The 15,326-nt window shown below is 36.7% G+C and overlaps 1 protein-coding gene across 1 annotated transcript in view; it reads left to right on the top strand.

The window, feature by feature from the left end:
* Ddx10 (DEAD-box helicase 10) overlaps positions 1-15,326 on the top strand; it is a 152,531-nt gene that overhangs the window by 73,128 nt on the left and 64,077 nt on the right. Inside the window, exons 14-15 of the mRNA XM_005069535.4 lie at positions 7,250-7,369; positions 9,940-10,101. Of these exons, the coding sequence (XP_005069592.1) occupies positions 7,250-7,369; positions 9,940-10,101 (282 nt within the window). The remainder of the gene's footprint in view (positions 1-7,249; positions 7,370-9,939; positions 10,102-15,326) is intronic.

The following is a 15,326-nucleotide window of genomic DNA, read 5'->3' as shown; positions in this document are numbered from 1 at the left end:
ATAGAAATATATATCCCAACCAACATGTTTTCTCTTTTTGGTGAATTCTTTATTGAATTGTTTAAAGTAGAGATAGAAAACCATATGCCTGTCTCTGAGGAAGGTTCTAGGCATTAGTGTTTGTGATGTAAACTAATCTTCATATAAGTAATATTCCTGGAATTTACTTTGTATCAGTAGAATAGTGGACTCAAGAAAGGAACATAAGCTTCAAAGTTTGATTTCACGAATTTGGTGTTTGGTATACATTCGTCAGTTCTAGAAGGATTTCATAAGTTGCAGGAGACAACAGAAATGTGATGTAGCCAATTTTAGCATAAGTTAGAAATAAGATTAGTATAGTCTACAAAGCAAAAATGTATCAGGTTCTGTTTCTCAAAGTTGTTTCTAGCTTCTTGCCTTTTAATATAAATGTTGGTTAAAAGTGGCAGGTTTGTAAATTGATTTTGTAAAACAAAATATCACTGGTTTTATAATTTTATCTGAGTAAAACATTCTGAGATTGTTTTATCACTTTAGTGTCTTTATTTTAGGTATTTATTGGGGAACAGATACATGCATTTTAACAGGAAGACAGACTAATAAACAGCTTAGAAAACTGTTCTGGAAAAATCCAGATCCAGCATATGGTAACCAACTGCAAAGTGCTATGAGTGTTTAGAGCACAGTCAGTTGGGTACTTAAGAGTAGAAATGATTCTTAAGTAGTAGCAATAATGGTGGCTCTCCATGACTTGATGGAAGGAGGTCATGTAATGTCCAGGAGAAAAGTGATTTTATCCAAGCTGAATGGAACACAGTTTGATATCTCAAACTAGTAGAGATATGAGGCATTTACCCAGCACTCATAGTACTTGGGTCTAGTCACAAAACTCCAAATACCACTCTAATGCTTTAACTATTTTATGACTCATGGTGGCTATAGTCAGACTAAACTGATCCCAGCAACAATTTAAGTGAATCAAAGAAAATATCCTAGTAACGAGTAATTAAATATAGGACCATGAAAATTTATTTGCCTTATGTGTTTCAGAATGAAAAGGTAAACAGAACCATTTAAGAGTGTAAGAGGAAGAGTAAGATGAATTCAATTGATTGTGACACACTTAAGTCTTAATATCAGGGCATGAGATGAAAACAGGATTAGCTCTGGAGAATAGGATTTTATCAAACTAATTGGAAACAGTGAAAGGTTTAAGGAATTATTAGGCTGAACTTCTATATAGAAGGTTTTTAAAACCAGGAAATTTATGTTAATGCTAACAGGAAATTGATGAGAAGGTAGATAATGTGTTGAAGGAATTTGAATGAAAGTTTGGTGTTGGAATGTGTCTGACAGAAAAGGGAAATGAATATATTGGGAGTTGCTTTTATTAAAACATTCAAGTTAGGATAATAGAAATATTTACTTGAGAATTTATTAGGTTAGGCAATGTCACAACTAGGCAGGTGGTCCTAGGTTGTGTAAGAAAGCAATGTGAGTAAGCTAGTCAGTAAGTAGCCTACTTCTGTAGTCTCTGCTTCAGTTCCTGCTCCAGTTTCCTGCCTTGACTTCCCCGCAATTGATTTGGGGCAAATTTTTTTTTATCACATCAGTAGAAAGCCAACTAGATTGATTTTAATTTGAAGTCTAGTTTGTTAGATATTAGGATTGCTACACCCGCTTGTTTCTTGGGACCATTTGATTGGAAGATCTTTTCCCAACCCTTTACTCTGAGGTAACTTCTGTCTTTGATGTTGAGATGTGTTTCTTGTATGCAGCAGAAGGAAGGGTTCTGTCTTCGTATCCATTCTGCTAGTCTGTGTCTTTTTATAGGCAAGTTGAAGCTGTTGACACTGAGGGATATTAATGACCATTGATTGATGATTCTTGTTTGTGCTTGATTTATTGTTAGTGAAGTTATTTTGTGTAGTTTCTCCTCCCTTTTTCTTTTGGTGTTTTGTAGAGTGGGATTATATCTTGCCTGTGTCTTTGTGAATGTAGTTATCTTCCTTGGATCTAGGTTTTCCTTCTAGCACTTTCTGTAGAGCTGGATTCATGGATATGTATTGTTTAAATCTGGCTTTGTCATGGAATATTCCTTCTTCCATGTTAATATGTCCATTGATGATGTCATTTTTCTGGTCTTGTTTGTGCAGTCAATAGTTGGAGATCTTGTTTCATAGAAGACTTCCTTATATTCTTTATCTTACAATTTTTCTGGCCCCTTTCTCAAAACGTTGCTTAAAGGCATGGGTTATGATTTAGATGTATCTGTTAGGGCTGAACTTCACATGGTCTGCGGATCTCTGCACTGTGTTCCGCTATGACTTTCTGAGGTGGTCTCCATTCACTCTAAATAATGCCTTTTTAATGGGAGTGATAGTCACACTTTTCTATGTGTATAGGATAAAATTTACACTTGATCTCATCCAAAATGCCCAGAAGTGATTAGGATAAAACTTAGAATGTAGTGGGAATTAAGCTGGTCTAGCAAAGTGGAAGTAGTAGATTATTTTGTAAGGTCTATGATGTCACTAGCCATGGAAAGCTGGCTTTGTTTCCAGTACAAGGAATAATTTCATTCCTATTGAGTGAGTTTAGTTAGATAGCTGGTGGTTGTCACCAACATGTAAGTATATGCATATCTTGTGCACCTATATGCATATCTTGCCATAGGTGTTCCAGTTGCATAATTATTTCCTTCCCTTGGTAGCTTGTATAGTATTTTATGAAAACTTGGACGCTAGATGGCACAAAATAGACATTCAGGTCGAATCCAGCTCAAACCATCTGAGTCCTGTGTCCTAAGTGTATGGTATCTTCAGCAATAGGTTCTGACCCTTAATCCCTGAGAGAGAACCAAGAACTATATTGATAATCTATATTGTTTTGGGTGTCAATTGAACTACCTTGAACAACCATTCAAAAGGAGGTTGCTTGATGGTACTGAGAGTTTTCTTATTTCATGGCTCTTGTGGAGAGCATAGACTGCTTTTTATTGAATTGTGATTGTTATATTTTATTCAGTCTTGCTATGTAGCATAGACTGGCCATAAATGTACTAATCTACTATCCAAGCCTCCCAAGTACTAGTATTACAAATGCTAACCCACCCTGCCCAATTCAACATGATATTTTTGATTCCTGAATATAACCTGATTAGGCCATTTTATGAATTATTATAACTTTTAGTTCCCTGTTTCATTCTTGATTCACTTGTCATATCACAGTTGTTTCTTTGTTAATAAAATAATAAAGAATATGTCACAGAAAAAAAAAAGAAAGCCAACTAGGATACCTAGTAAAGTGCTTCATCTGAAAACTCAAGGTCCTGATTTTGGTCACTCCCCTCCCCCAGAATCCACATAAAAAAACATGTGTGTGGGGGTGTCTACCTGTAAATCTCAGTGCAGGATGGAAGGGGAGATAGGCAGATCCTGGGCACTGTCTGCCTATGCCCCAGAGAGGTGAGATCCAAGTTCAATGAGAGACCCTGCCTCATAAAAATAAGATGGAGAATGATAGATGGTAATCTCAGTTAACCTCTGAGGTGTTTGTAACCATTGAAGTGCTAGTAATGCACATGTCTTAGTATTTTCCTACAAGTTTAAAGATCTTTCCTTTTTGTAAAAGGAAGTTACTATTCATCTTGCATATTTATTTGAGCACCTACTGTGCTTGTGATTCAATAGTTAATGTTCATTAATTATTATATCATTATCAGTTAGGCTCTTAGAGACCAGAGAGAACACCAAGCTTGCACTATTAGGCCTCAACTCTATGCTCTGATAGAGGTATAATATGGATCTTACATGACCTCAAAAGGTAAATGTGGTAAAGACCTGAGTCTTAGGATATTTCTGTCAGTAGGTGGTGGTACCTTTAGGAGGTGGAGTTTAATGGCAGTTTATTTTTCTTAGGCCATTGAAGTCATGGCATTGAAGGAGATAATGCCACCTGGACCCCTTCTTCATTTTAGCTACTTGACCATGGAAAGAATAGTCTTGCCCTCATGGTGTTTTATTTTGTTCAAAGCATTGGGGCCTGTAGCACGAATATTAACCCAGAGGGGTTCAAGCTGAAGATCAGAAAAGCAAAGTAGCCAGCCACTAGCTTTTGGCTCAGATCAAAATGGGTGATCCTGTGTCCGTGAATCCTTAGAGTGTGAGTGCAATGCAGACTGTACTGCTCTCCACCAAGCCTGCAGTCCTTGAGTTCCTATCTCCTGCCTTATATTTCCTTTCTCTGCCCATCCATATCACTCCTGTCTCCACCTCCCTAGTGCTGGAATTAAAGGCTTGTGATCCCAAGTGCTGAGATCACCTTTTCATGAGCTCTTTCTCTTTCAAACTGGATCAATTTCATGTAGTTCAGTGTGGCCTTAAACTAACAGAGATCTGTCTGCCTCTGTCTCCGGATTCCTGGGATTAAAGATGTATACCACCAAAACCTGGCCTGTATGGCTTGTGTCTAGCTTTGCATTCTGAACCCTCAGGCAAGCTTTATTAAATCTTAATAATATATCACCACAGGGGCCAGTATCTTGGACTGAAAACTTAGCTAAAACTGTGAGCCCAGATAGACATATTCTCGTGCAAGTTGATTATCTTGCTTGTTTGATATATCCAGAAAGCTAACTGACACAGATGCCTTGCGTTGTAGAGTCAATAGTACACTTTGGAGTGAGTGAAGATGTTAGACGCAAGTCTGTAACTAATCGGGATAATATAAGCCTCTTCTCAGCCATATTGGCACTTCTGTTGCTTTTTCAGTGGTTTTCTTAAAATATTTTACTTTATAAAGGGAACCCTTTTGGAAGGCAAAGGAGCTGGAGCAAGAAACTAAGAAATCATTCAGTGCCAAAAAGAAATAACTCCACTTTTTACCAGACCTGTGTACTGGAGTGTACTATTTTTCTTGTTGACTTTAATTCCAATCTGTCAGTTGTTGGCAATAGTAATGTTACTATGATGTTCTCTATCTGTTCATAGGGAGTTGAAGTCTTGTAAGGAAGATTGTAGTATATTAATCTTAATAGCTATCTGACAAACAAATCTTCTCATAAACCTTATATGAATTAAATATGCTAGTACCTTACTAAACATAAATCAACTTTTTGCCAGAGAAGCAATAGAATTAAATGCTATAGATTGCAAAAATGAGAAATATATAGTGTTATTAGCAATATATATATATATATATAGGTAGAAACATCAGTTCTTATACAACTTTTACTTAAATCATAATTTTATCGTATGCAGTGTCTGATTTACATAACTGTCTTAGTTAGGGTTTCTATTGCTGTGATAAACACCATGACCAAAAGCAACATGGGGAGGAAAGAGTTTATTTTGTCTTATAACCTGTAGTCTAGGGAAGTCAAGGCAGGAATCTAGAAGCAGGAACTGATGCTGAAGCCATGGAGAAACGCTGCTTACTGGGTTGCTCATGGCTTGGTCATCTTGCTGTCTTATAGCACGCAGTATCACCAGCTTAGTGTTGGTATCACCCACAGTGATCTTGGTCCTCACACATCAATTATGAATCAACAAAATACACCACAGACTTGTCTATAGGTCAGTCTTATGGAGGCATTGTCTCAATTGAATGATCTTCTTCTCCAATGATTGTAGATTGTGTCAAGTTGACATAAAACTATCCAAGATAATAAAACATGAAAAATATCTAAAAATATATTAATAATGTATCACAAACTATTTTATAAATTGGTTGTTTTTAATTTAGGGTGCTTAATTTTAATTTATTCAACATTGACATACTTATTATCATAATGTAATAGTTGTGTATCTTCCCAAAACTTCTGATGATTCTTGTTTTATTTCTCTTATTTTTTCCTTTGCTAAGTGGTATACTGTAGTACAGAATTAAAAGCTAAGAAGCTCATCGTCTAGGACACTGTAGAATAAGCCTGACATGAAGTTATCATGCATGTTTTACATTTATTTATTTAGCCTTTTCACAGTCTATGAGATGGTGTAGGATATTAGTAACCTCAATTTGTAGATAATCTTCACACAGTTCATAATTGCAGAGTTTACCACAAGTTTTCTTGACTACTTTGCCAAATATTTATTTAAATTATTTATATTATTTTAATCTATGTGAATGTGTGTGTCTGTGTGTGGGTATATACAAGTATGTGCTGGTACCCTTGGAGATCATAGGCTCCAGTTCCTTGGAGCTGAAGTTAGAGGCAGCTGTGAGCCTCCTGATGTGGGTGTTGGAACTGAACTCTGATCCTGAAGAAGAGCAGTGTTCATTCTTAACTGCTGAGCAAACTTACTAGTCCCATATCAAAGACGTCTCTTTCTGTTTATTCGTGTAATGGAAGCTGCACTGTATTAGTTAAGTACTACCAACTGCTACTACGGCTCCAGTTCATGGAGAATTATCCAACATTTCAAAGACATGAGTTATTTCCCATCACTCATCATAGAAGCCCCACCATGGTCTTTCTTATTCCTTTCCTCATTGGCTCACTTAGTGTTCACTAGCATAAGTAAGCAGTAGCTTTGAATTTTCAGTATTATGCTGTAATGGTCTGTTAAAGTACTGTTAATTTATCTTGTCTTTGGACTCAATTTGTAATAGGATATTTTCCAGCATTCATAGTTTAAAATCTTGTTTTTTTTTCTTTTAAATTTGTGTGCATTGGTGTTTTGCCTGCATGCATGTCTGTGTGAGGGTGTCTGGTCCTCTGGAACTAGGGTTATAGACAGTTGCGAGCTGTCATGTCAGTGCTGGGTATTGAACCAGGGTCCTCTGGAAGAGCAGCAAGTGCTCTCAACCTCTGAGCCATCTCTCCAGCTCCTAGAGTAAATTCTTATAGCTGACAGAAGGATGTTGAATTACAAACATTGTATTAGTCATTTTGCTCTGACTTTGTATATTCCTAGTCTAGAAATTTAGGCTTGCACTTGGTAATTTAATATTTTTATGCTTTACCTGGAAAATATCTTTGTCTTATGACTGCTTATTGCTTTATCCTGTTGTGTTGCTGCTTTAGCATTTTAAATGGGACAGTTTTAGCAATAGAGCAAAATGAAAGGTTGTGCCTAATGTCTGTCTTACTCACATTTAAAACCCTTTTAGCTGAGGGAGCTAGTTAAAATACCACAGAGCTCAGTTTCTGAACAGTATTTTAGGTGCTTGTAGTTACCAATGAGAATAGAAAGTATAGTCATTTTTGGAAAGTTTATTGCTATATTGTAACCACTTTTCTAATTTTTTTTTTCCCTTTAAACAGAAAAAGGAACCTTCTAAATCCAGTGTCAAGAAAAAATTAACCAAAGTTGCAGAAGCTAAAAAAGTAATGAAGAGAAATTTTAAAGTGAATAAGAAAATAACATTTACTGACGAAGGGGAGGTAAGATTCTATAAATATGTTATTTCTGAACTACATCTCAGGGATTGTGGAGCTTGTCTTTCCAGCTGACTGGCTACTTACTATTTTTTGAAAATGTCTTTACAGCACACTGGCTGCTTCTTTCCCTGTTCTTTTCATCAGCTGTTGGATGTGGACAGGGATTTCTTAGGCAGGAAACTGAAGTCCTGCCTGTGAGATGATGTTAAATCCCATTCTTTATAGAAAAGATTTTCTCATCAAAATCCTTGGTAGTGTTCCCTGGAAACAAGCACAAGAATACTAACACAGCTACTTAGCAGAGCATCTTTAGCATGACTCTCAGTAAACTGCCCCATTTGCACTTCCCCTGCTATATTGCTGTGCTTGCATGTTCATTGCAGGGCTGACTCATGGTGGGAATTCTCTGTCTTCAAGTGATTTCAGATGTAGGTTCTTCTCATTTTGCCTTTCTCTGGGCCTGACTCTGAATTCATAATGTCTATTTTGTTCTCAGACAAGGCTGTTATCTTAAGAATTACTGTTTTGTTTTTAAATGATCAAGTAAATCTAGGACATCAAGTAAATTACCCAAAGGATGAAGACTAGTTCCTGGTATAACAAGGTCTTTAGAATTTCATTTCATGACCCCATTCTCATTAGCATACAAGTTCTCTAACCATCCTGACATATCACACAGTACTGTATAATCTCATTGCTCCCTTCCTGCCTCCTCCTTCTCTGTTACCTTCCCTCCCTCCCTTCCTTCCTAGAAATTATTATATAACTTCACAGTCTTTTTGATGATTATAACTTTCTTTTGTACTTGTCTACAAAGAAAAGTATTTTGTTTGCTGTTGGGTTCCTAGCATAGGCATATTGTCTAGCATGCATTAAACCCTCAAAGTAATGTTTGGAATGAGTAATCTGTTACTCCAGATTACTTTCATATTAACTAAAGAATTCATGACTTGTTTCATCATCATGGAAATGTTGCTGAAATAGTTCCCATCCACAGGGGTATTTTTCTTTTTCATTTTGAAGCTAAACAATTTGATGTTATTTGGGGGTATAGGAATGAGCTGAAAAATAACAAGATAACAGTGTGGTTCAGAGTTTCCAGAAGTGGAAGATGAAGCCAATATAAATGAAAAAAAATATTCATTATAAAACTACTATAGAGAATTGAGCACCCAAGAAGTGAACTAGAGGAGAATGCAGTCATGTCTAATGCCCCTGTAAAATGAGTGCTCTTACCCTAATGAGTTTAGTGTGCTACAGAGTTCAGCTGCACAGGTTGCAGTAATTAGCTCCAAGATGATTATAAATCTCTTAACTGTATAATATTGCAATAGATGCTTGTTACTAAGAGGAGCTATGCATAATACTGAAACTATGCACCTCTAAAAAATGGACTGTGATTTGTTTAACCCACAGAAAGGTATAGTGTATTAATTTCCCTCTGTGAATCTAGTTGGATGAGAAGTTTGAGTAATTGATGTTACCTCTTCATCTCCAGGGATCCCTTTCACAGCTTTGGGGGCTCATAGTTTGTCAGGAAGTTCTTTTGCTATCACCATTGGCTGCCAAAATAATAAGATTGTGGGAATCTCACCTTGAAGGATGGCTTGGGTAGCAATGCTTATCTGAAAATTTAGTTAGAATTCTTTCAAGTCAGAGATACAGATTTTAAATGCTCTGGCAACCAGTTTTTAAGTTAAAGCTTTTATGTTAATGGAACTGTTTTGTCTAAATTGACTAGAGCTTATACTTTTATAGTGTGAGATAAGAGAAGTTATTGTGTTGCTTCTTTTTTTTTAGCTATAGAAGGGGCACAGGTGTCCAGAGAATAATGAATTTACTTAGCATGACACACTAAACTAGTGAAAAAGCCAGAACACTCAGCCAAGTCTCCTTTTGGATCCATCTGCTTGTCATTTTGTTCCTATCCATAAATTGCTGTGTGGAATCATGAGCAGCCCGTGAAACCCAAACCAATTTTCTCCTTTTTAGTTAGTTATTTAACTCTGTAGTATTAGTTGATATGTATGTGACTTATGACCAATTTTAATTGTCTCATACTTTTATGGGCTCTGAGGATGAATGAGAAAACAATCTAGACAGATACCCATGAGGATATTAGATTTACTAATAGAAACAGGAATGTAAAACATCACATTTTGGTGAGCTATGTCAGAAGCTTACACAAGACACCTGGGTATAGCTCAGAGGAGATACAGTGTCCCTCAGTTTTCTGCTCTATATAGATGATTTTGAGCTTAGTTGCAGGAGGACACACACAGTATTAACAGGTAGTTTTGTGAAGTGTTTCTATTCTGTAATCACCTTTACCAAATACTTCCATGAAGTAGTCTTTAATCATGTGCTCAAAGTATGATGGCATTATTGCTGTGGCTGTGAAGGTCTTTTCTATGGTACCTTAATTTAATTATGAAGTTTCTGAGAAAGTTTAAGAAATAACACAGTTAAGGTAGAAAGTAGACATATACTCCATTTTAAATGAGTCCTTAAAAGCAAACAGTTTCTGTAGACATCTTTTCCATCACCCTGTACTTACCCTTTCCTGTCTTCAGTTGGTTCAGCAATGGCCACAGATTCAGAAATCTGCTACAAATGATGTGGAGGAAGAAGATGACTCTGGTGGCATCAACTTAGACAAGGCAAAGGAAAGGCTTCAGGAAGAGGACAAGTTCGACAAAGAAGAATATAGGAAGAAAATTAAGGCAAAGCATCGGGTAAGTTTTCTGTCTTGAATTACAACTGTGTTCCTAATATGTCTAACTTGTAATTCATTGGAAGCGCATTAATAACATTGCTTTGATCATTGTTTTCACTGACACTTTCTTTGTGGCTGATTAGGCACTGTATTTTTATTCCTTTTTTTGCTCTTCTGCAGAGTGTATAATACTGAGTTGCCACTGAAATCTGCTTTTGGTAATATAACTCAGATAGTATTGCTGTGTTTTAAAAGTACAGTCTGTGTGCCAATTAGTAATGCCCATATCAGTCATGGGCCTCATAGTTGAGGGTGTTTTCTTAAGGTGTGGTTATGTTTTAGCCCTCTTGGTTTGTAAATGTACTGTGTGATATGTGACAACAATGAAATCACTGACTCCTGGCTGTATAATTTAAATTCTTATTTTGAGATAATTGGAGTTTCACATGTAATTGTAGGAAGTAATACAGAGAGATCCCATGTTCTCCATTTCTCGAATTTTATTATCACCAGAATATTGTAATATGTGAGACTATATAATATATAGCCTTTTAGGATTGTTTTTCATTCATCATTATTTCCTAGAAAGTCAACACATTGTTGTATATCAAGACATTTTCCTGAAAGATGCTTAAAAGATTTATATTTATTTTATTTGCTTGAATGTATGTGTGTATACCACATGTGTGAGTAATTCCTGAAGAGGCCAAAAGAGGGGGTATCAGATACGCTGGAATTAAGGTACTGTTGTGAGCTGCCAATAGGGTGCTAGGAACCAAATCTGTGTCCTCTGAAGGAGTAGAAAATACTCTTAACTATTGAGACATCTCCAACCCTTTGTATTATCCTTTAAATACTGAGCAATGGCCTGTTGTGTGGACAGACTTAGGATTGTTTCATTATTCATTCACCGAAAGACATTGATGTTGTTTCCAGATAGATTTTATTAGCTAAATTTCTTTCCATATTGGTTGCTTGATGATACCTTGTAAAAGAGAATATTTCTATAAGTATAAGACCCTGGAGACCTTACACCTCAGTTATCTTCTATCTTCGTGGGTGACATATGTATTATTGTCTTGCCATACTATGTAATTCCCCAAAAGTGGGATGAACCACTAGATTAATGAGGCAATTAATGAGATAAAGTATATGGAAATATCAAAAATACCTTTCTTCAGCATGCCTCTAAAGCACGAGTGACTTCAGAATGGCACAGTATAATATTTGAGAATCCTTGCCATGTTATTAAATTTTATTTTAAAAACCTTTTATGCTTTGGATGGGAATATTATTGCTATCACCTTGCAAAGGGTTCTTGCACATTTTTTGTTCTTTTTTTTTTAATCTTGTAACTAGTGGTCTGATTATACTCTCATACACACACACACACATACACACACACACTCATACATATATGAGAGTTACTATTTTTAAAGACTTAATACAACTTTACAATATCATTTGAAAGAACCAAAGGAAAAAAGTATATATTGAAGATAGCTTCAAGTATGAAATGAGTGTTGCCAAACCATTTTAGACATGCAGAACACAAACTGAAGTGTAATGCCTAAGGTTGGATATTTATGTTATTGAGAGAAACAAATGTTTCTTGTATTGCTTCCTTTAGTACAGTATGTAAATTGAAATATGACATTACTTGTTATAGTCTTTAGAAATACTAAGAGTATCAACAGCTTGCTTGCCATAGTTTAATTTACAGTCTTCTCCAAGTATTTATATATTGAGTATAAAGTGTTTTATACTATATTACTCAAAAATTATAATCAATTATAAAAGAAATGTGAAGAATTTACATAAAACAAGATCTCTCTTTGCCTTCTCTTTTCTCCCACAAATGGCAACTATCTATAGAATATCATTACCGAAATTTTTAGAGAGTGAGTTTAAAGTGGGCTGTTAAGGTAGAGTACTGAAAATACATGATCCTCAGTCCTTAGGAAAATTGTTTAAATTATAGTTAACTGTGATGATGTTTGCAATGAGTAAAATGTGTCTTTTTCACTTTTTTCTTTTTGAATGAGTGATATATCCACATAGTCTTGAAATGAAGATGAAAATGACCAAATATCCTGGCTCATACCTATACTCCCGTTCTTCTATCCTGGTAGCTGCCTACCTTAATCACCTTGTTTGTCTGGTTGAGACAGGTCTCATTAGTCCCGAAGGCTGACCTATAACTTGCTGTGTAGTTCGGTGTTGCCTTCAATTCCTCATCCTTCTGCTTCAGCCTCTTGAGTATTGCTTTGTATCACCAATCCAGGTTACTTTAACTTTTAATGCACCACTGTCATGCAAATAGTAGGTAGTCAAATAATGTATTTTAAATGTTTCTATTCATTTATATTGGATACAAGAACGTTAAACACTAAATATAGTAAAAATTGAACAGAAAACCACCATGAATATGGGGTGTGACTGGATAAAATTTATGCGGTAGGAAGAAACATCATGAAACTGATTTCATGCTTCTATATTTGGCTTATTTATAAATAGAAGTCAGTTGTGAGTTTCATAAGTTCCAGAATGTTTAAATGCATGTTTAAAATATTTCAGAATGATAATTTCATGTCAAAAGTTAATTCCTTAAATGAGTTTAGTCTTAATGATCAGTTTGGCATACTTTCTTTTTTAAAATTGAAAATAGATTTTCCTCTCATACAATATATCCAATGAGTTTCTCCTCCCTTCCCTCCTCCTAGCTCCTCCCAACCTCTCCTCTCCCTCAGATCCACTCCCCTTTTGTTTCCACTTCAGAAAGGAGCACGGCAGGAAATGACAGCTAAGCAGGACAAAACAACATACAATTAAGACAAGGAAAAAACCCTCATATCGAGGCTGAACAAGGCAACCCAGTAGGAGAAAAAGAGTCTCAAGAGCAGTCAAAAGACTCAGAGATATACACCCATTCCCACTATTAGGAATCTCACAAAAACACCAAGCTAACAGCCATCATATATACACTGAGGACCTGGTATATGGTGTAGAATCAAGCAGGCCCCTTGCATATCCCTTCAGTTGCTGTGAGACTATGTGAGACCTACTCAGATGATTCAGTGGGCCATATTTTCCTGGTGTCCTCCATCCCCTCTGACTCCTACTGTCTTTCCTTTCTCTTCCTCTGGGTTCCCTGATCTCTGAGGTGAGGAGACCTCTAGTTTAGACTCTATAGTGTCTGATTGTCTCTGTACCTACCTGCTCCACTTGTGGCCAGAGTGACTGGACAAGGCACTGATAGCCAAGTCTTGGGGCTACACAGTAGGGTATGGGTTCCCTCTCCTGGTGTGGGCCTCAAGTTAAAACAAACATTAGTTGCCATTCCCACAAATTCTGTGATACCACTGGCCCGACACATCTTTAAGGCAGGAAATACTGTAGGTGGAGGGTTTCATGGTTGTGTTGGTGTCCAAGTTTTTCTTTTTTGTAGCCTGCAGAGTACCTTCTCATGCCAAAAAGACTAGAACATAGGGGTGAAGGCTCTATGCAGGTACCAGCTCCCCCTCTATGTTCAATGAGATGTGTAGATGTTGTCCATGGCAAAACCCCCACCCCCACTCTTTGGAGAGTGACTTTTTCCATGGGATCCCCTTGGCTAACAAGTTGACCACAGGTAGCCCCTTTCCAACACTAGGAACCTGGCCTGGCTACAAATGATGGCCAGTTTAGACTGTATCCTCCACTAGTAGGAGTCCTCACTAGGGTCATTGTTACAGATTCCAGGACGTTTCCACTGCACTAGGTTTCCACCCTCCCCCTCATGCTGCCCAATTCCAGCCATCTCTTTCCAAGATTTTCCTTACCCACTTGATCCATCTTGCTCCTGTCCTCACCTCACCCACAGTCCATCTGCAGAATCTGTTCTGTTTCCCCTTTCCAGGGAGATCCATGCTTTTCCCCTACAGCCTTCTCTTTACCTAATCTCTCTGGATTTGTGGGTTATAATTTGATTATCATTTACCTAACCACTAATATCCATTTATAAGTGAATACATACCATATTTGCCTTTCTGGATCTGTGTTACCTCACTCAGGATGATTTTTTTCTTTCTAGTTCCATACATTTGCCTACAAATTTCATGCCTTTTTTTTTTTTTCAACCTCTGATACTTCATTGTGTAAATGTGCCAGATTTTCTTTATCCATTCTTCGGTTGAGATTATCTAGATTGCTTCTAGTTTTGGTCTATTATGAGTAAAGCTAATATGAACATAGTTGAACAAGTGTCTTTTTAGTGGGATGGAGCATCCTTTGGGTATGCCCAAGAGTAGTACAGCTAGATTGATTACCACCAGCTTTTTGAGAAACCCCCATATGGATTTCTAAAGTGGCTGTACAAGTTTGCATTTCCACCAGCAATGGAGAAGGGTGTTTCCCTTGTTCCATATCTTCACTAACATAAGCTGTCACTTGTGGTTTTGATCTTAGCCATTCTGAGAGGTATGAGATGGAATGTCAAAGCAGTTTTAATTGCATTTCCCTGATGGTAAAGGCAGTTGAACATTTTAAAAATGTTTCTCAGACATTTGAGATTCCTCTATTGAGAATTCTCAGTTTAGGTCTGTGTCCTATTTGTTTAAAATTTGATTATTTGGGCTTTTTAATATCTAGTTTCTTGATTTCTTTATATATTTTAGATGTTAGCCCTCTGTTGGATGTGGAGTTGGTTAAAATCTTTTCTCATTCCATAGTCTGCTGTTTTGTCCTATTGACGGTGTCCTTTCCTTACAGAAGCTTTTCAGTTTCATAAAGTTCCATTTATTAATTGTTAATCTTAGTGCCTGAGTTATTATGTTCTATTCATAAAGTTGTTTCCTGTGCCAGTGCGTTGAGCATACTTGCATTGAGCTGGGCTTCCATTCCTCAACCCCCCGGCCCCTGAAAAAGAGATGAAAGTAATATCGAACTGATAGTAGATACCCTCTCTGGTCCTATGTGATAGCTAGGAACTCTGTTCTGCACCAAACTGTTGGTGTTGCCTGATACCCATTCAAATGGTTTGTGTTCCCATCATGTGCTGAAAAAGGAGACTCATTTCTAAATCGTCAATTCCTGTATATGACCAGAGAAAGGAAAAATCATGGATGCTTGCCCTGACTGCTGATCAAATTCATATTTCATGGTACTTGTTTTTCTTGCGGGGTGAGGGTCCAAACTTTCTGAGATGTCAAAGAAAGATAATAGTTATACAGTGAGTATTTTGTGCCTTGAAATGAGATTTTCTTT

The sequence above is a fragment of the Mesocricetus auratus genome, unplaced genomic scaffold, assembly GCF_017639785.1.
Source record: "Mesocricetus auratus isolate SY011 unplaced genomic scaffold, BCM_Maur_2.0 Super-Scaffold_100022, whole genome shotgun sequence".
Lineage (NCBI taxonomy): Eukaryota > Metazoa > Chordata > Mammalia > Rodentia > Cricetidae > Mesocricetus > Mesocricetus auratus.
Note: the sequence above shows the minus strand (reverse complement) of the source record. Positions and strands in the feature narration are given on the sequence as shown.